Source organism: Dreissena polymorpha, chromosome 1, assembly GCF_020536995.1.
Source record: "Dreissena polymorpha isolate Duluth1 chromosome 1, UMN_Dpol_1.0, whole genome shotgun sequence".
In the NCBI taxonomy this organism is placed as follows: Eukaryota; Metazoa; Mollusca; class Bivalvia; order Myida; family Dreissenidae; genus Dreissena; species Dreissena polymorpha.
The window spans coordinates 175,227,248-175,250,849 of NC_068355.1; the positions used below are offsets into that span (position 1 = coordinate 175,227,248).

At 35.3% G+C, this 23,602-nt stretch overlaps 2 protein-coding genes across 3 annotated transcripts in view; both read left to right on the forward strand.

Annotated features, from left to right (window-relative positions):
- LOC127864572 (protocadherin Fat 4-like) overlaps positions 1–3,009 on the forward strand; it is a 28,884-nt gene extending 25,875 nt beyond the window's left edge. Inside the window, exons 17-21 of the mRNA XM_052404308.1 lie at positions 95–165; positions 528–646; positions 1,375–1,450; positions 2,235–2,427; positions 2,832–3,009. Of these exons, the coding sequence (XP_052260268.1) occupies positions 95–165; positions 528–646; positions 1,375–1,450; positions 2,235–2,427; positions 2,832–2,967 (595 nt within the window). The 3' untranslated portion in view covers positions 2,968–3,009. The remainder of the gene's footprint in view (positions 1–94; positions 166–527; positions 647–1,374; positions 1,451–2,234; positions 2,428–2,831) is intronic.
- Positions 3,010–6,958: 3,949 nt separating this feature from the next.
- The window catches only part of LOC127862546 (tectonic-like complex member MKS1), a 34,294-nt gene continuing 17,650 nt past the window's right edge, over positions 6,959–23,602 (forward strand). The window contains exons 1-13 of one of the 2 annotated variants that reach the window (XM_052401715.1): positions 6,959–7,083; positions 8,666–8,870; positions 9,996–10,081; positions 11,818–11,887; positions 12,779–12,891; positions 13,663–13,794; positions 15,470–15,603; positions 15,867–15,912; positions 16,314–16,407; positions 17,823–17,865; positions 19,835–19,897; positions 20,688–20,758; positions 22,149–22,227. In XM_052401715.1, coding sequence (XP_052257675.1) covers positions 7,007–7,083; positions 8,666–8,870; positions 9,996–10,081; positions 11,818–11,887; positions 12,779–12,891; positions 13,663–13,794; positions 15,470–15,603; positions 15,867–15,912; positions 16,314–16,407; positions 17,823–17,865; positions 19,835–19,897; positions 20,688–20,758; positions 22,149–22,227 — 1,213 coding nt within the window. In that variant the 5' untranslated portion in view covers positions 6,959–7,006. The remainder of the gene's footprint in view (positions 7,084–8,665; positions 8,871–9,995; positions 10,082–11,817; positions 11,888–12,778; positions 12,892–13,662; positions 13,795–15,469; positions 15,604–15,866; positions 15,913–16,313; positions 16,408–17,822; positions 17,866–19,834; positions 19,898–20,687; positions 20,759–22,148; positions 22,228–23,602) is intronic. The other variant, XR_008040674.1, reaches the window with a different exon arrangement.

Consider the following 23,602-nt stretch of genomic DNA (forward strand, 5'->3'; position numbering starts at 1 on the left):
TGGGACGAAACTTTACGCACATGCATTATGCCCAGCTTTCTCAGAACACGTCCCATATATTACGCGATGAACAAACTACAAAGTTGTCGTTTAGGTTCCGGCGACAGCCTAAACCGGAAAGCAAAATAGAGAAAAAGAACAAGAAATTTGGCGGCCAAAAACAACGTAAGTTTTAGTTTAACGATGTAAGCTGGTTCCTTACAGTGATGGCTAATGAATTGCTTCATAGAATATATTTTACTACATGTATTTATTCATTTTATTAGAATTGTATAAGGCAAACTTTAACCTCTTCAAATGAATGTGCAATGCGTTTGTATATTTTAATTCCGATTCCAAAGTGAAAATATATGTTATTGTCTTTTAATTGAACAGGACAAATGTCAGCCTTTGTAATTTTTAAACTTAGAGAATACAAGACATTGTTAAAATATCGTATTGAAAATGTGTTGTGTTAATTTCGTAAAATATGTTAAACATATGTTTTGAAAAATCTAAAAACTTATCCTTTATGAAATTGTTTTCAGCCGTGTACCGCCACATCCACTCGAACGAGATCCTGAGACACTCCCCCGTTCCTGTGGAGACCATAGAGGCAGACGACATGTCCGTGCGCGCCAACAGCATCATGAGCGGCAGAGTCTCCGTACGTGCTTCCGCTGTCAACAGGCGGTTAAGCTGCTACTACTACAGCTGCTGTTATTGATGATGATGATGATGATGATGATGATGATGATGATGATGATGATGATGATGATGATGATGATGATGATGATGATGATGGTGATGACGATGACGATGACGATGATGATGATGATGAGGAGGATGAGGAGGATGATGAGGATGATGAGGAGGATGATGATGATGATGATGATGATGATGATGACGACGAAGACGACGACGATAATGATGATGATGATGACAACGACGGTGACAACGACGATGACAACGACGACGACGATGTTGGCGATGATGATGATGATGATGCTGATGATTATGATGATGACGATGATGAAACTAATCACTTTTTGTAACGTTGATATTGTATCTGTTTTTGATGGGTATGCTTATTCTTACTTTTGATTGCGCGTGTTGGCAATGACGATGATGGTGGGGGGATTATGACGATGATGATGGTCCTGGTAATAATAATGACGAACTATCGTTATAAACATCGGTGGACGTGTAAATCGATGAGGTGATGGTTCTGAAAAGGCCGAGGCTGCTGTTTCTTGTGCTTCTTATGATAATAGTGTTGACGATGATGTTGGCGAGTACTGATGCATAGTACGTAAATGGAGATGTGTTTTTATTGTACTGTTGATGGATATAGTAATTTTCTCAGAATAATAACGCATGCAACTTACGTTACAGGCCTCTGATGTTAAAGTGAAAGAAAACAAAACCAAAAACAAGAAGAAAGTGGAGCCGTCATGGATGGATGGAACCGGTACAAATTACTTTTGATTATAATGAACTTCAAACTATAAAAACAAAATAATAAGTAAACAAATAACACTCAAATTTGTTTGCTTTGTGATATTGAATTTAATATATAAACTAGTCGTAAATTATATGATTTTTCTCAGTTCTTCGAAAAATCGCATTCAAAATAGAGTCTCCTATTTTTAGATAGGTCCAATTTTTTGGTTATATTATATAAGCATCTTTTGGGGGTTTTGCGAATACGTATTCTTACCAGCTTTGAGACTTAAACTGCCATTTTATTTAGTTTCTTTAATTTTTCAACAGATGAAATTAGTATTCACTTATAGAACAGAATGCACACAAATAGTCAAAACCAACGTTTGCTCTTTTGTGATAAACGCTTGATCTTGAAACTTCTAGTTATCTTCATCATCAATTAATATATATGAACATTTGACAGCAATTAATAGCTCACATTAAAAAGTTTTAGGTAAATATTAATATATGACCCGTGTCATGCAAAAATGAGTCTTTTCATCATAAACGACAAGCGTAACTCGAGCCCAGCATGTGCATCCGCGAAGTCAAGTCAGGAGCTACCATGATATAAGACCGTAACACTTTTCATGAATTCATGCTTCCAGCGTAGCTCATGCACAGACTGTGCGATTTCGCAAGCTGGTTTCTTGCAACGCTGGTCGTCGGAAATGGCAAAACCACTTTTCGCATGACACAACTCATAGTCTACATGTAGTTATCAAAGATTAAGTGGAACATGAAAAACTATAATTGAAAACGTTAAACAGCCACGCCATCGGTGCGCCAGGCCCCAGTGAAGGCCGTTGCGAAGGCCAATCCCGAGGACTGGGAATATCTGAACCCCAGGAAGATGGGCGAGAGCCCCCGCCAAAGCCAGCCGTACACCCCATCCGAGTACATAACCTCGGCCAAGCAGGGCAAGAATGAGAAGAAATTGTCTGGGAAAACAGTTAATAAAGGGTGCGTTTATCTGACTTTAATGGTGTGCTTTATAATTTCAGTTATAATTTACCGATGCTATCAGTATGTATGAGAACATTTCGATATTTAATCGAGTTATATAACTTTCCGAAACACCGGTTTGAGTATTTTTCTGTTTTAAACGCCTAGTCAAAAATGTATAATCGTGATTTTGATTATTGAAGCCACAATAAGTTCATACGAGAAGCGGTGCCCGTTCAATCCACACCAAACCTTGAACATAAACATGCTATTACACACCTCAAAATCACACAGAGACACACGCGCAAACAAACACACAACCGCACGAATGCACATACGCTAAAGACCCAGAATCAATAAAAACAACGCAACGCACTTAACAACACAACAGAATAAAACAATATTTCGACATGTATTTGTAGACTCGGGGTGTCGTCGAGGGTGGACGTTAATCCGTCTCCGGTCCAGATGGACAACACGATGGACCTGGAGGACGATGACTTCCGGTCAGAACGGCTGTCCATCGCGTCGCCTTCGTCCATGATTGCAGATGACTAGAACGCTGACATTCCTTACTTCCATAAGATTGTGCTTTCATTTGAACTATTTGCAGTAATGTGTCAAGCGTTTAAAAGGGACCTTTTCATAGATTTTGGCATGTTTTTAAGTTTGTCATTAAATTTGAAGTTTGTCATTTAATACTTTATATTGATAAATGTAAACATTAGATCTTAAAAGCTCCAGTAAAAAATCAATAATAAAATTTAAAAAAGGAAAAAAGTAGTCCGCAGCAGGGCTCGAACCAGTGACCCCCGGAGTCCTGGAGTAACAACGCATTAGCCCGCTCGGCCATCCTGCCAAGCATACATAAGTGACGTATTTTATACATTATGTAAGCAATCTTCGTAGTTTCACAACATTAAACGACAACAACAGAACTCTCCAAATTATTCAATCGTTTCTTGTTGCAACGCTTTATAATTTTTAGGTTTTTAAATCGTCAAAAGATGTATATAATGACTATATTAGACCATGGTTAATGTTCAGAAATACTGTTTTCTCACAAATATCATAACTAAAACGAAAATTTGCGAATCTGAAACAACTTTTTTTCAATTTTGTCAATTTACCAAACGTGAAAAGATCCCTTTAAAGTAAAGGCACAATAAACATGACTAATTAAATTATATTGCATGTTGATTGGACCAAAACAACTTGTGCGTCACAACATTAAAACAATAGCACATGATTGTATTGAAAAATCTATTATGTTTTATTTGCAATTACAATTTTAATCAGATGGACGAACGTTTTTCGTTGTTGTTGTTTTGTTGTTGTTTTGGACATGACTTTTACAGTAGAATAAATGTATATCGTTTTCGTTCCCGGATTTTTTTATATAAAAAATATTGACCTGCTACGCTTTTGTTTTTAGTTGTTAATAATCCATTATACGCAAGGCAAACGAAGGCAAATATGCATAGGACAACAGCTAATTTAGGCTTTCTTCAAAAATAATATAAGCCCTTTTTCTGATATATTTCAATTATTTATGCTGACTTTTTATTTATCATGCTGTGCGACAGGTATAGTTTATATACTCGTGACGTTTACTGTGGTTCTAATGTTGCTTTTTGTAACGATTAAGCCTATATGTTGGTGTTTACCATGTTTATATATGAACAAGGTTTACTGAGTTAAGTATAAACCATACCATGTTTATATTCTTTTATTTAACTACCTCCTGTCCTCGTGATTTCTTTTGATTTAATACTCTGAATGTAACTTAAAATACACATGTCCTGTATGATTTTGACCGTAGTTATAAAACATTTGACATTATCGCTTGCAAGCACCAAAACGTATCAATAGAAGGTGGCTGGCCATGTTAAGGTCTAATAAATAATTTCAACTAACACCGGTTAGCCGGCGTTGTAATTTTGTGATCACGCTAAAACAAATTAGAGCGAGAAAAGAAGTGATATAGAGCGATACGAAATAAACGCTAATAACTTTCTTGCTGATCACAGATGCGTATATTTCAAAGTTTAAAATGTACTTAGTTACCAAACATCAATTATCAATTATTATTAGCAGTAACTATACATATACGTTAAATGATATGTCAAATCGAAGCACATATGAGTGGGATATTTGTAATAAAGGCAACTTGTTCACACAACACCCTGTATTCTCTTTGTTGAACACGGTTTTTATGCTCCCCGAAATATTTTCGGTGGAGTATTTAGTTGCCAGTTTGAACTTTCTTACTTCCTTCCTTCCTTCCTTCCGTCACGCTTTTGTTACAGTTTCTCATGGCGCCTTCAATATTCTACCGATCTCTTACATATTTGGCATGTAGATACCTTCCATGGACCTCTACCTTTTGATGAGGTTTGAGGTCACTGGGGTCAAGGTCACCGAGGCTAATAATACATTTTCCGTCACACTTTTGTTAAAGTTTCTCATAGCGCCTTCAATATTTACCGATCTCTTATATACTTGGCATGTAGGTGCCTTGCATGGACCTCTACCTTTTGATGAGGTTTGAGGTCACTGGGGTCAAGGTCAAGGTCACCGAGGCTAATAATATATTTTTAGCTGGTTTTACAATTAACACATAGATTGACAAAGCGCATCATCGGGGAGCATCCGTCAGTTTCACTGATATTCTTGTTTCCACATTTCCGACCAAGTCTAGTCAATAGTGCCTAAACTGGACTACTGAGCTTTTCCTGATTGAGTTGTTCGATCACGTTTTCAAGGCGAAATCATATCAAGATAAAGAATGTTTGAAAAAGATTTTAAAATTCCTATCCTATTATAAAAATTGTAACAAAGTCCTCTCGATTTTAATTACAGGACTTGCACTGGAACAAATTTACAATGACAAAAGGATAGCATTGAGAGATAGGACTTCTTATCTTTAGATGAGATCGTAGACATGTAAAATTCAGTAGAACAGGTTCATCTAATGAATTTTTAAACCCTGTCTGTAGATAAAAACGTTTGGTATGGCAAGAGTCTTCTTAGAGATTTTGGATTCACTAATAAGTGTGCTGTCGACAAGCAGACGAAATGCCTGAAAACTGATCAAAACTGAGACATGATCCAAAATTTTGTGGCCGTTGCGTCATGTGAAAATGGGTTTTAAAATGCCAGAAAAACCCAGGGTCACAAGTATTGTTTATTTAAACAAAACGTTTGGGTACCCTTACACATTTGGATTATCCATAAGAGAGAGAGAGAGAGAGAGAAAAAAAACTACTATGTCACCGGGTCCATATGTCTTGACAATATGAGTTCACCGCATATAGGATAACAAAATAAAACTCACAGACAAACAATTCCCGTTTAAAACTTCAATACAGTTAATAACAATTGAAAAGGCATTAAATAAATATCAGTTCCTGGTTGCTTAATTTGATTGTGGTGATTGCTCTGTGGAGTGCTAGACGCAAATATCTTACTGAGAACCCATTAAAAACTAGTTAAAAGATGCTGTTTTCCAATTTCCAATACTTGCCTTATCAAGTTCCTTTGTGCTTAATATGTTTTTTCATGTCGTTTCTCTTCCGTTCAACATGTCACAAAAATAGAAAATAAATATTTAAACATATTTTTGAAGATCGACTAAAAGAGCAAATTGTCGTTTGCTCTACATTTGCTCTACATTGATATGTGTATTGTACATGTGTTTCACGCGTGGTACGTCATGTGTTAAATAAATATAAATATAGTTTAATGATCGACCAGCCTTCAAATGTCTTATTGTACAAAAATTGTTTTGAATCAAATACGAACAGATACTTAACTCTTTTTAACTCTTTTTTTTGCTGATTGAATCGGTAGTGGTCAAGTTTGCTAACAAGAAATGTATGATATGCGCATATATCTTTTTGCACGTGCAGCACATTCTATGTCGTTACAATCACGCGAAAAGGGGGATGGGTGGTCTAGGGGATGATGATCAATTTGTATTGTGCATCTTAAAGGACACGTATTGTATTACGTACTGCTCACTGCATAGAACGTGTCTTTCCTACATTCCATTCTGAAAAAAAACGACAACAAAGGTTTTAGCATGTCAAAGCAATATTGCATCCAAAACACAGACACTCCAAAATATTCGTGTCCTTTTTACCTGGCTGAACTAGAGTCCATAAAAATTTAACTACCGGTATATCATAAGCTGTCTCAATAGCGTCAAAAAATTCAATTAACGCCCTTTTTTAACAAGACCAAAACTTCCGAAAGTTTTAAGAAATGTATATCGATCGAAAATATGGTAATTATATATACAAAATGAAACAGATTTGATTTTGATTATATATAAAATATCATTTGTATGCATATGTATCTCATTCGGAGTAAAATTAACCGTCTGCATGCGAAAACAATCAATAATATCATACCGTATTTTAAAAAGTTCTTCAATAATTAAAGTATATATTGTCAACCTTAGGGCAGACATATAACTGGTTCCGATATTGCTCTATTATATCCCGCCTTCCTAAAACTGCATGTTAACACTATGTGGAGTGTAACCGTAGTGGTATGGTGTAGAGTTTTTACCGATGTTTACATTGGAGGCAAAATGGCGGACCTGTACGAACCTGATGTTGGCACAGCATATTATCGCTCGTCTGACCCTGTGAAGAATTTGAAAATTAGGTAGCCTTAGGTTTTTATATTTTCATTAATTTATCTACTAGAATACCGATATAAAGTACCGAATTGCGCGGTCTTCATCATAAAATTGTTCCTAGGCTATTGACTAAAATTATCCCCGAGTGCCCAATTTCGACGCATACAAGCAGTTTCTTGAAGTTCTGTTGCTCAATATAGAGATTTATGTAATTAATTTTGTTATTTCATTACACATTTACCTTTTATTTACACATTTTAAATTCAATTGAGTGTGTCATCAACAAAAATTCGTTGAGAAAACGAAATGACCCAAGTCTATGTAATGGCGCACCATATTTGTTGAGAGTGCCCTAAAACGACGCGTCTGATTGGTTACCTGATTTCAATGTAAATATCACTCCTGTGGAGACTGAATGCATGAAATATTAACTCATCATTGTTGTACTTAAAGTGTATCACTGTAAAAGCAATATGGAACTGAAATTAATTAAATCAATTAAGGTTTTTACTTTTGGGATTCCATACTTTCTGGCAGTGGTTTTAATAGGGGCCCCTGTCACCAACCCATTTTCATAAGCTGTGTTTATGGAAGTAAGTGAATATAACATGTACTTCTTTTGTGGCACCTACAAATATAATTAAGTAAATAAAAATAAGTCATAAACGTAATATGCAATAACCAACATAAACACTTGCTACATGTAGTTAAAATTGTATAACAGCATAACCAAAAACATATCCGGACTTCAAATAAAAGTTTACGCGTACACCTTTTTCATAGTAAAAATTAATCTATTTATACTATGTTTTGTCAAATGAGAGTCACGTGACTTATGAATGAAATAGTGAACTTTTGCAGACGAAACTGATGCATTATCCCACAGTCTTATTTACAAAGACAATTGGGTGTAAAGTGTTCAAAAGTTTTGCATTAAGTATGATACATAAAAATCCATCAATTGCAAACCAATCAACCATATCTTACCTTTTAACGCGCTATTTTCCACATAACAAACAACAACTATAGTAAATTGTGCGTAGTGTACCATGTGCTTGTGTATGACGTAAACGGATGTCGCTTATATATCAAACAGAGGCATAAGAAAAAGGCGTCGTATTAGGGCAGTGTCGATTCGGGTCACTCGAGGATAGGACCTTTTAGGCTTTTAGTTTTACTATTGTCAGATTGCAGTTATGTTTATTTAGACAGTAACGTGCTTATGTAGAAATTTCTTTTCCACGGTGCATATACCACGCGACTTTTTAAGATCTGTGTTGGGAGAATAAAGCGCAACCCAGTTAACATTTTTAATAATGTATTTTTAAATATTTCACAATTTTTAATGGGATAAAGTGGAGAGCCCGCTCATTCATGAGAGTTTTCTAAAGGTATCATGATCTTTTTAAACAAATAAGTATTTTTGCAGCAAAGTTCAACAGCGCGGTTGTAATATGAAGTCCCCACACTGATCCGACATTTTTCTAACCTTCAAACGCGCGTTTAAACATGTTACTTTTGGGATTTTGTGTTGTAAATCACAGTCATAACCAGCAGCAACAAAGGTCATCAATTTTCATTGACTATAACATCTTGTTATCAATTAAGTGTGAAGCTAGACCGTATCACATCGACAAGCCTGGTGCCAAATGCGGCTGTAAAAGCGGCACCGGCAATAGTGGGCGCTGGAGATACCCCCAGCAAAGCTTCTGGGGAAGAGATGGAGATGAAAGAAATGAACAAGACACCTAACGGCACAATGAAAGACAAGGAGGAAGTTGTCATCAGCTGGCAGCAAAAAATATTCAGTCAGGTTGGAAAATATTTGTTGATGTGTTCATGTTAATAATGCCCAACATTTAGTTAGTTTCCCTATGCAGCTCAATCGGTTGAACCTTAGTTAATATTGTCAACTTGACAACACTTAGTTATCAATTTATTTATTACAAAAAAGATTTTTGTAACCCTTTAATTGTTTTTTTTTTTACAGTAATGGGGAAATTTGTAGATTTTCCTAATTGGAAAAGTGCCATTTTCTGGTACACTTCAACACCGTTATTTCGAACACCGATAATCCGAAGACACCGTTATTTCGAGGTATTTTTCGGGTCCCAATTTTGGTTCGTCTTTGTTTAATGTAAAATTTCATTGTTAATCCGAACTTCGTTAAACCGAAGGAATCGTTAATTCGAAGTGATTCTGTCGGTCCCAACACTTTAATTCCCACCTAATTATCAATCTTTAATCCGAAGTCAAAACTGCAAAACACCGAGCGTAATTTCACATCTTTGTCGTCTGAGCGTGGCCCGTCAAAGCCGATAATTACACTTTTGTCGTATGCGCGTAGTGTGTTAATTTGATAATTTGTGCTATTCATTATATTTTATATCTTCGGTAATTAGAGAAAAATAAAAAGCAGAAAAAGAATCGTTTTATTCCTCTGTACGTTACAAATAGAAATCTATTGCAATATGACTAGTTTACGATTTTAAGTACAGCAATTATTTATAGTATCGTGTAACCGAACTATACTAATTCCACAACGTTTTATTTTTAAAGAATCAATAAAAAAAGTCTTAGTCTGTCATATGTTTATTTCGAATTATCGTTAATCAGAAGTTTTTTTAACGGTCCTGACGACTTCGAAATAACGGTGTTGAAGTGTACTTTTAAATGAGAATGAAATAATGAAAAAAATCGCTGAGATTGTCTTGCCAGCTCTTGTTCCTTTTCTACAGTAATACTATTATAATATATCTCTTTTATCCTTATATCAATTTAATTTAACTGTCTTTATGTGTATAGTTTACTAACCTGTATAAACTTAAGCATGCTACTAACTGTTCTTTATTGTAAGATTTTGTTTTTACATTTTTTAACTAATATTGTCTTATATGGCACTTTGCAATTCAGATATTATTCAAATATTTAATTCTAGCGAGAACTCACCAGGTACAGAAATGACGATGGTACTCTAGGTTCACCTGTAGACAGGAAGTACCATACAGAAGTGATGGAAATACTGTAAGTATAGTGGTTGGAAGATCCTTAGTGGAGATGCTTTTTTATGCCCCTGGATTGAAAGATCGGGTCATATTTTCTTTGGCCTGTCTGTCATTCATTTATTCATTGTGTGTGTCCCAAAACTTTAACCTTGGTTAATGTTTTGCAATAATTTTTGCATTATTGAAGATAGCAACTTGATATTTGGCATGCATGTGTATCTCATGGAGCTCCACATTTTGAGTGGTGAAAGGTCAAGGTCATCCTTCAAGGTCAAATATATGGCTTCAAAGCGGTGCAATAGGGGGCATTGTGTTTCTGACAAACACATCTCTTATTTGTTTTTTGTTTAAGTTGTACTTACCATGCTATGACATTACCCATCAGGTAATATCCCAGTTGTAGTAAAATAAAGAAAGCAGTACAATAGACAACTTTATCGCCTGCCAAAATTCTGTTTACCATGAAGTGGTGACCTTGATTTTCAGCCAGTGTTATTGAAGAATGGCTTCGTACATCTTCTGAATGACATCAACTTTTTATGAAACTCCGTCAATGGGTTTTAGGAGATGAAGCAGCTAAGAAATAGATGGCTAAGCTAGTGACCTTGAACATGTATGACTGACTTATGCCTTCTCCGTATCATCTCAATGACTGTAAGTGTGTAGCCATGTTTCATGAAAAATCTTCTTGGGGTATATGATATAATTATGGAGTGGACACAAAAATGGAGGCATGGCCTTAAAATTTGATATTGACATTCAGCTGGCATGTTTGCCTTCAGGACATTGCTTCAATGAACTTCACATTGTAGCAAAGTTTCATGAAAAATTGTCAATATGTGTAAGATATATTGAATCTCATACATTATACACATTAAGAGATATTACTTTTACCTTGAGAATACATGACTGACTCATCGTTTTAAATAATATTAAAACTTTAGCCAAGTTTCCTGAAAATCCATCAAATGTTTTTGGAGATATTGAGCAATCAAGAAACAGCCATTATAAAACTGTTGGACACATGAATGCACAAAGAGCATTCCTATAACTCTTCATCATCTTTGTGGAAGGGGATTAGACATATCTAGATACTTTTAGAAATTCTTGAGAACTTTGAGCCAACATGACTGACTTATGCATTTTGCTCATCGCCACAATGATCTTAACATTGTACCAAAGTTTAATGTATTTCATAACGATGGGGCTTATGTCTAAGGGGTGTATGTCTGTTCACCTTATTATACTTGTTGGAGGGCTGTTGCATATAAAACCAGATTGCTGTAAATTTTTCACTACCATAGCTAATTGTTGAATATTTATTGCAACATGATTTTAACTGCAAATTGTAACAAGTAAACAAGATTGATGACAGTTTAAATATTGCTATACATGTTGTATTATACAACCGTGACAAGCACCTGATCATACACTGACATTATTTAAAGTCCATTCAAATCATTAGTGTTTTTCTTGATGCCATTTCAATAATTTAAATTGTATGCTGCTATCTACCTTTAATATAGTTGCTAAGAGTAAAATTTATAATTTTTAATTCTCATTCCTTTGTGTAATTAGCCTGCATTTCTTAACTATATCACAGTCCAGTTATCCTATTATTATCTTAGTTACCTTATAAACAATTGACTACAACAAAAATCTTTTTATGGGAACTTAATATGTCATTATTGGTATGTAAATAGTTTGTGTGGACTAAAATATTTTCAAGCACTTTCTTTGAAATGACCATTTCAGGAACAAAGAGCGCCCAAAAAACAGGATATTCACGTATGTGGATCATGACGCATTCTCACAGAATGATGAGGTAGGTTCTACAGATTGCAGATAAGTCATGAAGACCCTAATCTTTGTTCCACATTTTCACCAATGTCTATTTATAGTAGAAAAACATCAAATTTTATCTTGTTGAAAACGGAATAAATTTTAAATAAATATAGGATCTGGCAAGAGTTGTCATATCATACCATATTTTAGTTAATGAGTTCAGGAATTTTGTTACTAAGCGAGCCTTTGGCGAGCTTACTAATGAATTTCCTGGACGAGTTTAATAAAATATGGTATGATATGACCACAAGTGTCAGACCTTTTTTATCACATGCTTTTAAATGAGCAAATTAAATAAATATTTACGCAAACATAATGATAAATCCCGAATGTTGTTTACATTTCGTGACATCATTTGACGTTGCAACATCATTTCAGCAAAATAAAAAAATGCAATTGGTCAATAAACGAAAACCAAGCCAATGAAAACGCTTAAAAATGTTTATTACTCATGTGTATTATAAAAAAATATGTATGGTTGTATTACATGGGAAACAGGGTATATAGCATATGATGAAAACTGGTTATTGCATATCAAACCTCTAAAAGATGTCCAAAGCTAGATTTGGTCTTTATCTTTGACAAATTGACCTGATTCAGGGTGATTATCTTTCACATAGCTCTAATTTCTTGTGGCAAACAATTGTGCAAAGGGATTATAAAGTTCATCCTTTTATGGATATCATTTGTAGTGGCCGAGTCAATATTGCTGTCCTTTAACTTTAAATTTGCCTTGTTGTTTGACAAAATATAGCGGTTGCGTAGTAAAAAAGTAAGCAAGAAATGAACTTGTGTCATTAAAAATAGCTGGATATGTGATTTGTGGGATAAAATTGAGATACTATGTCATGTAGTTATCTGTTCAATATAGGCTACAGAGTACTTGACCACGTCCCCTAAAGAGGGGCCCTCCTTTCTGACCCAGAAGATTGCTCATGTGCGCAAGAGAAGGATAGGGGCTGGCAACAAACAGAAACGGGAAAGGTATCTTTATGAACATTCTCATTTTATCTTGCTTTCTTTTTTTAATTATTAAAGTGCTTCAAATCTTTTATACTTTAATTTGATTTCAGCTGTATTATTGATCAAATGGTTTATCAGTTACCTGACAAGTGTTACCTTTATCAGCATTTGCTATTTGATATCACTGAGAGATTTTGTGATCAAATATTTTAATCAGTTCTAATACCTCTCCATTTTTTACATAAACTCAGCCTGCTAAGTGAAGTTTGTTACAGCTATTATTAAACACCTACAGCGAAGAAGAGGTGGGTGTACTGGATTCCCCATGTACATCAGCATGTCTGTATGGTGGGTGTACTGGATTCCCCATGTACATCAGCATGTCTGTATGGTGGGTGTACTGGATTCCCCATGTACATTAGCACGTCTGTATGTTAGTAGACATAAGCTTGTCCTTCGACAAACTACACTTTACAAGGCAAAACAATCAAATTTGCATGCAGCTTTGTGATATTATCATCCACTTATGAGATTTATACTACCTTGATTTTTTTAAATAAAATTGTGTGCCTGTCTCAATGTACTATATCTATTAAATGATTATTACAAATACAAATTGCTACACACTGCAATTGTGGATTTGTGGAGGGTATGTGTCTCTTTTGAGACAAAATCCAATATAACTTTAATTTTCTATAAAATGATAATTACAACTTGCAACATATTACAATATTTGGGAGGGAGTGTTCATCACTGCTATTAACAGCTCTAGCATTTTGTATCTTATTTCAGGGACCATTCGTTCGTTCCCAAGCTGAACATCATTGAAGATGACCCCACCGAGGAGTTGATACAGAAGAACCACCTGGGGACTGCCCCTATACAGGTCATGCACATCATGGCTGACCTCAGTGGAGGAAACAGGTGGGGCACTGAGGCAAGGTCAAGGTTTTGCCTTCTACATATGACTTTCCTCTCCCAAATCTGGGGATCATACTTCTGCAAAGCGTGCTGTGGTCACATTTAATTATACCCCCACAAACAAAGTTTAGGGGGGTATATAGGAGTGAGCTTGTCTGGTTGTCGGTCGGTCGGTTAGTCGGTCCGTATTAAGTGTCCGCTCTTTATTTCAAGTTGTTTTCATCCGATCTTCACCAAACTTGGTCAGATGTTGCATCTAGATGATGTCTAGGTCAAGTTCGAATATGGGTCATGCGGGGTCAAAAACTAGGTCAAGGGGTCACTTAGTGTGTTTAAAACGTTGAGCATGGTGTCTGCTCTCTGATTCAAGTAGTTTTCATCAGAGCTTCACCAAACTTGGTCAGAAGTTGTATCAAGATGACGTGTAGGTCAAGTTTGAACATGGGTCATGCTGCGTCAAAAACTAGGTCACGGGGTCACTTAGTGCGTTTTAAACATTGAGCATGGTGTCTGCTGTTTTTTGTGAAGACATGAAAAATATTCTGTGTCAATGCGGCATGTGGGGGTATTCTTCATTTTTAGTTTAAAGGAAGTCTCTATCAAATCAAAATCCAGTTAAGGCGGAAAGTGTCAAAATCCAGTCTAGGGGGAAAAATTCATGCTTGATTAGTCTATGGGGACTGCATGCATGAGTCCAGGAGGATATTTAACGCACAAGCAATTTGCCTGGTTTTATCAGAGACAGGCTTTATTATTGTGAGAAATATTGCTTGAGGGTTAAAGGTGCAGAATCAGAATATTTCAACCTTAATGACTTTTTGACTAGACTTAATTTTTGTTATGCTCTCCCAAAAAAATTTGGGGGGAAGCATATATTTGCCGCTTCGTCTGTCAGTTCGTCCATCCGTGCACAATTTTTGTCCGGGCTATTTCTCAGCAACTAATGACCGGAATTCAATGAAACTTTATGGGAAGCTTCACTACCAAGAGGAGATGTGCATATTATCAGCGGGTTCTGGTCGGATGATTTTTCACAGAGTTATGGCCCTTTGAAATTTTCCATTAACTGTACATATAGTGCAATTCTTGTCTGGGCTATTTCTCAGCAACTAATGACCGGAATTCAATGAAACTTTATGGGAAGCTTCACTATCAAGAGGAGATGTGCATATTATCAGCGGGTTTTGGTCGGATGATTTTTTACAGAGTTATGGCCCTTTGAAATTTTATATAAAAAAATTCTTGTCCCCCAACTACTGTGCCCTCAAGACGTTTCCTTTTATCTTAATATATAATGCAATATTGTGACAACAAAAACCTTTGGGGAGCATCACCCGTCTCCGACGGTTTCTTGTTTAGATGGGACTTTCTTTTATTGATTATATTAGCCTTGCTCAGGGAAAACTGAGCTAATGCATGTGTGTGAATTGTCGTCCCAGATTAGCCTGCACTGAATGTGTGTGAAGTGTTGTCCCAGATTAGTCTGTGCAGTTGGCAAAGGCTAATCAGGGTCAACACTTTCCTTTTAGGAATTTTGTTTAGGAGACTTACTTTAAAAAAAATGTCCATTCAAGCGGAAAGTGTGGTCCCTGATTAGCCTGTGCTGTGCTGACTGCCCAGGCCAATCTGGATCAAAGCTTGACACACATGCATAAGGCCTAGAGCTATTGTTTCCCAGTGAGGCCACGGAGGAGGATGAGGTGGTGCTGTGTACCATCCAGGTGAACAGTGACGGAGTGCTGTCCATCCACCCGGACTTCAACCGTGGAAGAAAGGCATATGTGAAAGAGTCACAGAAACAGTTTGGGAAAGGTAAAACACACATTTGTCTGTATGTTTTCATATTTGGTGTGTTGCTCGCTTAAGTTGGCTGTTTGGTGCTTTTCAATGATCTTTAATTATTTTATGTTGTTCAATTTTGTATATTTAGGCAAGAATATGATAGGCTGGTGATATTTGACATGTATTATTATATAACAATTGAGCATTAATCGGTCTAATTTTTCAGTGACATTAATCTTTAACCAACACTGTTGGTGGTTTCAAAATTTGCGATTTTACAATGATTGTTTCAGAGGTGTTTGAATATACAGTTGAACATTCATCCAAAGAAATGAACAGGTAAATGCAATGTTCACCTTTTATTGTCAGATCTTTCAGTGCATTGATTTATCAGAAAAAGAAACATGACCTATTTGTTATGGCATAGACAAGTTTAAGTCAAAGTTCTAATCCTGTTCAATTATTTCAAGCATCAGTGATGCTTGAGTTATTTCTTTATTAATACAAGTACGTATTTTAGAAGAGATTACTGTTATTTTTATGGTAAGAGTTTTAATACATTTGACCTTAAATTGTTCATAAAATTTTGACTCCCCCCTCTTTTACCTTGGCCACATTCTAAATTAAAAACAGTGTCATTTGAGTAATGGTTTTCTAAAAATATTCTCTGTAATGCAGCTTATCGGATTAAGTGCTGCCATGTTAGTTTAGATGACACTAGGTACATGTACTTGTTTCAGACAAGAGCAGGACCGAGAAATGAAGATGTTCCGAGAAGTTTATTCCCGGCACAAAGATTTCCTTCAGGCTTGTGTTGGAGGGGATTTTGACATGGTGAGCTTTTAACTTAAACTTTGTAAGAATGTCAGCGAGAAAATTGGACGACATTGTTTTTAGGTTTCTATATAGAATTAAATCAAGGTCATGTTTATGTTCAGGGTTAATTTGGTCATTTTTGGGTGTGCGGATTTTGAAATGCCATGCAATTACGGCTTGTGGATTATTGACATGGGAAGGGAGACTGACATCTTGTGAGGTGATACTGACAAATGCATTATTAGAAGGGAGATTCACATAGGCATTACATGTGGGCATATTGACATAGATATTGTGGCATGGGGAGACTTCCATATGAATATGGGAGGGGATATTTTCAAAGGTTTTTATGGAAAGAGAGATCAATATTATATAGGTTTTGTTTAGGATGGGAGATGGAGACCTAACTTGAGATTGCATTTAGGTCAATGTCACTGTAACTAAACATAGAAACAACTGTTTTGACTCACTTACTGTCGTTTAGAACAAGGTGAACCCAGAAATGTGTAAGCCATTCACCTGTAACCTTCAACCTTTTCGTTGAATTTGGGCAAGTCAGGTGGAAAAGTCAATGTCTGTTACATATAGGATCTTGCATGAGTGGTCGTTTTGTATTGAATTTATTAAACGAGTCATCTAAATAAAGATAAAAACGAGGCTTTATTTAGATGACGAGTTTAATAAAGTCAATACAAATGACCAAGAATCTAAGATTCTATTAATAACATGACCAACAAATTTTCTTTTTATTGTATGCTCTTTTCACTGTTTATTCACATTGTAAAAGAGTTTAACTGAAGAAATTCGTTGGAATAGTGACGTCATTTTGTCACAAAAATGACGTCATTTCACAGTTATATAACTAGTGTAATAACACCTCTGTAATAAACAAAATTGAGCATTACGTTATTTCACTCCTGGAGCCTAGGTCATGTTATAATAAAAAGTACACCAAATTGACACATATCAATTTTACCAAGACCTTAAAACTGGCATTTTTTTATACATGTACAAGCTAGCTTTTTGTTTACATTAGCAGCTATGTGGACATGTATTTTGATAATTACATTTTAAGTGTTGTGTAAAGACATTTTACAAAAAATTGAAACGGGGGTAGTCTTGCATAATTAAAGTGGAAATCAACATAATATACAACGTTTATTCGGAAAAAGGAGTGTTTTACTTGCAACAAAAAGGGAAAATATTTAACAATAAAAATTAGAAGTTCTAAGCAAGTTCACAAAATAAAACTTTTACTTTAGTTTATTGTTTCTTGAAAATTTACACTTTGACAAACATGTATTTGGTTTTAATTGTGAATGTTACAGTAATAATTTGTATGAGTTGTTTGCTTCTCACGCACTTTATACAGCTTATCGATATTTAGATTGTTGCATATATTGCATATATATTTTTTTGGTTTTCTTTTACAGCCACGACCTGATGTTCTTAGGATGCTGGTTTATGGAGAAATAGGTAAAGGGGAAGAAAGTTTGCCGACAGACTCGTGTTTAGTTCTAGAAGTAAAACTGTCACAATAACTTAATTGCTATGGAGATGATATTGTGGTATTTAAGTACTATACACATACACTTTGCAAACTAACAAGCATTTTTATGCCCCCGGATCGAATGATCGGGGGCATATTGTTTTTGGTCTGTCATTCAGTCATTCTGTCATAACTTTTGAAATATTGAACATACCAATTTGATATATGGCATGCATGTGTATCTCTTGGAGCTGCACATTTTGAATGGTGAAAGGTCAAGGTCAAGGTCATTCTTCAAGGTCAAAGGTAAAAAAAAATTCAAAGCAGTGCATAAGGGGGCATTGTGTTTCTGACAAACACATCTCGTGTTACATATGAAATTATAACATTTTATAGTAGTCTTTTTCAAAGTTTTGTTTAAGTACACCCCTGGAACATTTTGGTTTTCACAAAGTTTCTATGAGCCATCCACCTTGTGGTCAATTGTATTTCAGTCTTTAACAAAGTTTTCGTAAGCCATCCCCGCTGTGGTCAATTGTATTTCAGTCTTTCACAAAGTTTCTATAAGCCATCCGCCTTTGGTCAATTTTATTTTGGTCTTTTACAAAGTTTCTGGAAGCAATCCCCCTGTAGTCAATTGTATTTTGGTCTTTCACAAAGTTTTTATAAGCCATCCCCACTGTGGTCAATTGTATTTCAGTCTTTCACAAAGTTTCTGTAAGCCATTCCTTGTGGTCAATTGTATTTCAGTCTTTCACAAAGTTTCTAAAAGCCATCCCCCTCTGGTCAATTTTCTTTTGGTCTTTTATAAAGTTTCTATAAGCCATCTCCCTTGGGTCAATTGTATTTCAGTCTTTCACAAAGTTTCTGTAAGCCATCCCCCTGTGGTCAATTGTATTTCCGTCTTTCACAAAGTTTCTATAAGCCATCCCCTTTGGTCATTTTTATTTTGGTCTTTCACAACGTTTCTGTAGGCCATCCCCCTGTGTTCAATTGTATTTTGGTCTTTCACAAAGTTTCTATAAGCCATCCCCCTCTGGTCAATTTTATTTTGGTCTTTCGCAAAGTTTCTGTAAGCCATCCCCCTGTGGTCAATTGTATTTTGGTCTTTCACAAAGTTTTTGTGAGCCACCCCCTGTGGTCAATTGTATTTCGGTCTTTTCAAAGTTTCTGTGAGCCATTCCCCTGTAGTTAATTGGATTTCGGTCTTTTACAAAGTTTCTTTAAGCCATCCCCCTGTGGTTAATTGTATTTTGGTATTTTACAAAGTTTCTGTGCGCCATCGCCCTGTGGTCAATTGTATTTTGGTCTTTTACAAAGTTTCTGTGAGCCACCCCCTGTGGTCAATTGTATTTTGGTCTTTGACAAAGTTTCTGTGAGCCATCCCCCTGTGGTCAATTGTATTTCGGTTTTTTACAAAGTTTCGTTAAGCCATCCCCCTGTGGTCAATTGTATTTTGGTCTTTTACAAAGTTTCTGTTAACCATCACCCTGTGGTAAATTGCCCCTCAGTCTTTCACGAAGTTTCTGTAGGCCATCCCCCTGTGGTCAAGTTTTGCCAAGTCTCATGTAGGGGTAACTTTTTTTTTAATTGCTACTTTTTATGATATTACAGCATTGGATTAATCTTAATCACAATTGTGACAAGCTCAAGTGTTATGAGAATTTTATATAATTTCAGATTTTTATGCCATCAATTGTATCTTATTATATATAAACATGTAAACAGACACATTTGTTCTGTTCTAACCCCTTAATATCTAAGTTGTTTTATGTCATTTTAGAATTTCACATTAATGACAAAAGTGTATGACTGAAATTGCATGACTTAAATACTTACACAAATATTTAAAAAATCAAAATAATAACAAACTTAAATTTTATTGATACGCATGCTTTGTTGACACATAGTTCATGTACATGTATGCCTTAATGTTACCTTACTTTAATCTTTTAGAATCTGCTCGTAACTTTGAATATGATGACTTGTATCTTCACTTCTTTGTGGATCTTCCCAAATGTAAGTAAATTATAAGACAATTTTCTTGTTTGTATTATATGATCAGTTTATTTGTTCCAAATATAACCAAGAAACTGTATCTTTTAAGTGAGGAACAGATTGTTTGAATGGTTGAATTTTGATAAGTGATAAAAGAAACATTGTATTTATGTGACACAATTTTATTTTCAAGTTTTGATATAAGTGGTGGAAGAATTCCATTAACATCAAGCACATTTTGTATTTTTCAAATCACAGCTGAATACAATTAAATAGCATAATTGCAATTCCTTAAAAGTAAAAGATTTAATTAAAAAAAAATCGTATTATTTATATAAATATGATAATGCTTAGCTCTTTTTAAAACCAACTTAATTAAGGTGAAATGCACATGTCTTATTTAAGTCGAGCACATTTATTTTTTGAAAATGCAACAACATACAAATACAACAGACTTTTTTACCAAAATGCTTCTGCAAGTCTGCAATTCATGTTAAATAGGAGGAATGTTTATTACATACAAACATTTTAAGATCAATTGAGCCACTTCATGCAAAATGCGTCTTATTCCATTTGCTATATGGTCAGGAGCTACCATGTATGCCACAAAGACCAGCAAGGTGGTCTCATTAGCCGACAGCATAGCTCCTTACCACAGTGCACGAATGTTCTAGCTGACAGCATAGCTCCTTAACACAGTGCACAAATGTTCTGGTTTCGACTGGTCTGGAGCTAAGCTAGCCACATATGTCATAAGACCCATTTTGCCTTGACGCTACCAATTTGACACGTTGCTTGTGTCTATTTATAGATTGGACGGTAGAGCGCAGCCAGCCAATGTCCTGGATCACCCAGACCTGCTCTACCAAGGTCGTGGGCAGGGTAGGCAACTCTTGAATAACTTCTTTAAGCTTTCAGCAGAATCAACATCTAGCGCATGTTGTATTCAGATCTCTTAATGTGATACAATTGCTACAAATAAGGCAACAAAAACTAGTAAGCAGCTTGAAAGATTGACAGACAAACAAATTCAGAGCTTCATAAATAAATAAAAACCTTAATACAATCATCTGGTCAAGTTTTTGCCCTTGCAATTTGTCAGTGATTTGTAAACAAAAACTACCTTTGACTTTTTCCAATGTGTAGTTTCAACTGTTATTCAAGGATGACACACTAAGAGCAGAGAATATAGTTTCAATACAAGCTGTTCCTTTCTGTCAGCTTTAATAACTGGAGGCCTATTATCAATCTAAGGCAACATATTGAGCCTATTTGAATCAATCATAGTAGTCTTTAAGGATCTTTAAACAAATTACTTTGTCTTGTTTGCAGACTTTACGATTCAATTGTGTTTGTTTCATGCATGACCAAATAGCTTAATGTTGCCTTTGATAAATTGGTAATGAAAATAAAGAGTGCTTTTGGTAAAAAAATGAAGGCTTAACCATAGTAAATAAAAAAGTGTATTCTCTTAAAAAAAATATTGATAGTGTTGCAAAATCACTGCAAGAACTATTTAAGTTATTGTTTATTTTTTTATTCTATTTTTTTTGTTACGTCGTTTCAACAAACGATTTGTTTTTGCTAAATTGTTATGTTGTTCATTATACACCCTAGAATATTACTATTTTCAGAATTTTAATTATATACAAATACTGCGACTATTGTATCACATGACCTTATTTTGGTGAATTGTCATTTTAATCATATAACAACATCATCTCAGTTAACAGCTTTGAAGGGTTTTAGCATCATATGGTAACATGAGACGCTTTGTTGGTGTTGGTGTGATTCAAACCAAATGAAAACAAAATGTTCACCTTAGTCATTTTATATCATTATTTTGTGAATGTTGTGAGGGAATTGTGTTTGTACTTCTCAAAGACTCACACAATTGTTGAGCTTGTTAACCGGTTATTAAATATTGTATCATTAAATGACAACTTGAGTCACCTTCTTTATACATGCAATACTCTACGTCAATTCTTCATGTAAGCCATATACAAGTGAATTTTTCTTGACAATATTGTCTAGTTAATAGATTGTGTATACATGTAACTATTGTATGATGACTGCAGATATGCTTTAAACGAACTCTCCTGCTATGCTATTTAAAAAAAAATCCTAAAATTTCATCACGACCTTAAAAACAACTGCTTCTGAAAGCTTAAATATTGCCAATACAACTCTTTAAGGCAATGCACAAACATACATGTAGTGGCGTATATCACCTTTATTATGTGCCTACATTGCCCTGTTTATGTTGTTACAGGACGATGTTGCCTACTTCAGCTTCCCGTTCAATTTTGAGGTGTTCTACCACAATGACAATCTAGATGCTGATGAGAAAGGTATGCTGACCTAATTTCCATGTGTTCAGCTTGGATGTATCATTTATTAGCTCAGCTATTTTTTGAAAAAAAAAGAGCTAATGTCATCACCTTGTCCGTTTAAGTTTTGCGTTTAGGTCCACTTTTCTCATAAAAAATCAATGCTATTGCATTCAAACTTGGTACACTTACTTACTATCATGAGGGGACTGGGCAGGCAAAGTTAGATAACTCTGGCTTGCATTTTGACAGAATTATGTGCCCTTTTTATACTTAGAAAATTGAAAATTTTGGTTAAGTTTTGTGTTTAGGTCCATTTTATTCCTTAAGTATCAAAGCTATTGCTTTCATACTTGCAACACTAACTAACTATCTTAAGGGGACTGCGCAGGCAAAGTTATGTAACTCTGACTGGCATTTTGACGGAATTATGTGGCCTTTTTATACTTAGAAAATTGAAAATTTGGTTAAGTTTTGTGTTTAGGTCCACTTTTTTCCTAAAGTATCAAAGCCATTTCTTTCATACTTGCAACACTTACTAACTATCGTAAAGGGACTGTGCAGGCAAAGTTATGTAACTCTGACTGGCATTTGAAGGAATTATGGGCCCTTTATACTTGAAAATTTGGTTAAGTTTTGTGTTTTGGTCCACTTTACATCTAACGTTTCATAGATATTACTTTCGTACTTGGAACACTTGCAAACTTTCATAAGGGGACAGTAAAGGACAAGTTGCATAACTCTGCTTGTCATTTTTACCGAATTATGGCTCTTTTTTGACTTAGTAACTTTGAATATTAGGTTAAATTTTGTGTTTAGATTCACTTTACTTCTAAAGTATAAAGGCTATTGCTTTTAAACTTTAAATACTTTCATGCTATCATGAGGGTACTGTACCTGGCAAGTTGAATTTTACCTTGACCTTTGAATGACCTTGACTCTCAAGGTCAAATTATTAAATTTTGCTTAAATTGCCATAACTTCTTTATTTATGATTAGATTTGATTGATACTTTGACAAAACAACTCTTACCTGACATACCACAATTGACTCCATCCAAACCATCCCCCATGCCCCCCCTCGAATCCCCTCCCCCCGAATCCCCCCTCAATCCCCCATTATTTTTTTTTAATTAAAGATCATCTAATAAATGACCACCACACCCTCACACTAAACCCCACCCCCACCCCAAAAAAATATTTTTTATGCCCCCGGTAGGGTGGCATATATCAGTTGAACTGTCCGTCAGTATGTCAGTCCGAAAAAAACTTTAACATTTGCCATAACTTTTCACTTTTTAAGATAGCAACTTGATATTTGGCATGCATGTGTATCTCATGGAGCTCCACATTTTGAGTGGTGCAAGGTCAAGGTCATCCTTCAAGGTCAAATGTCA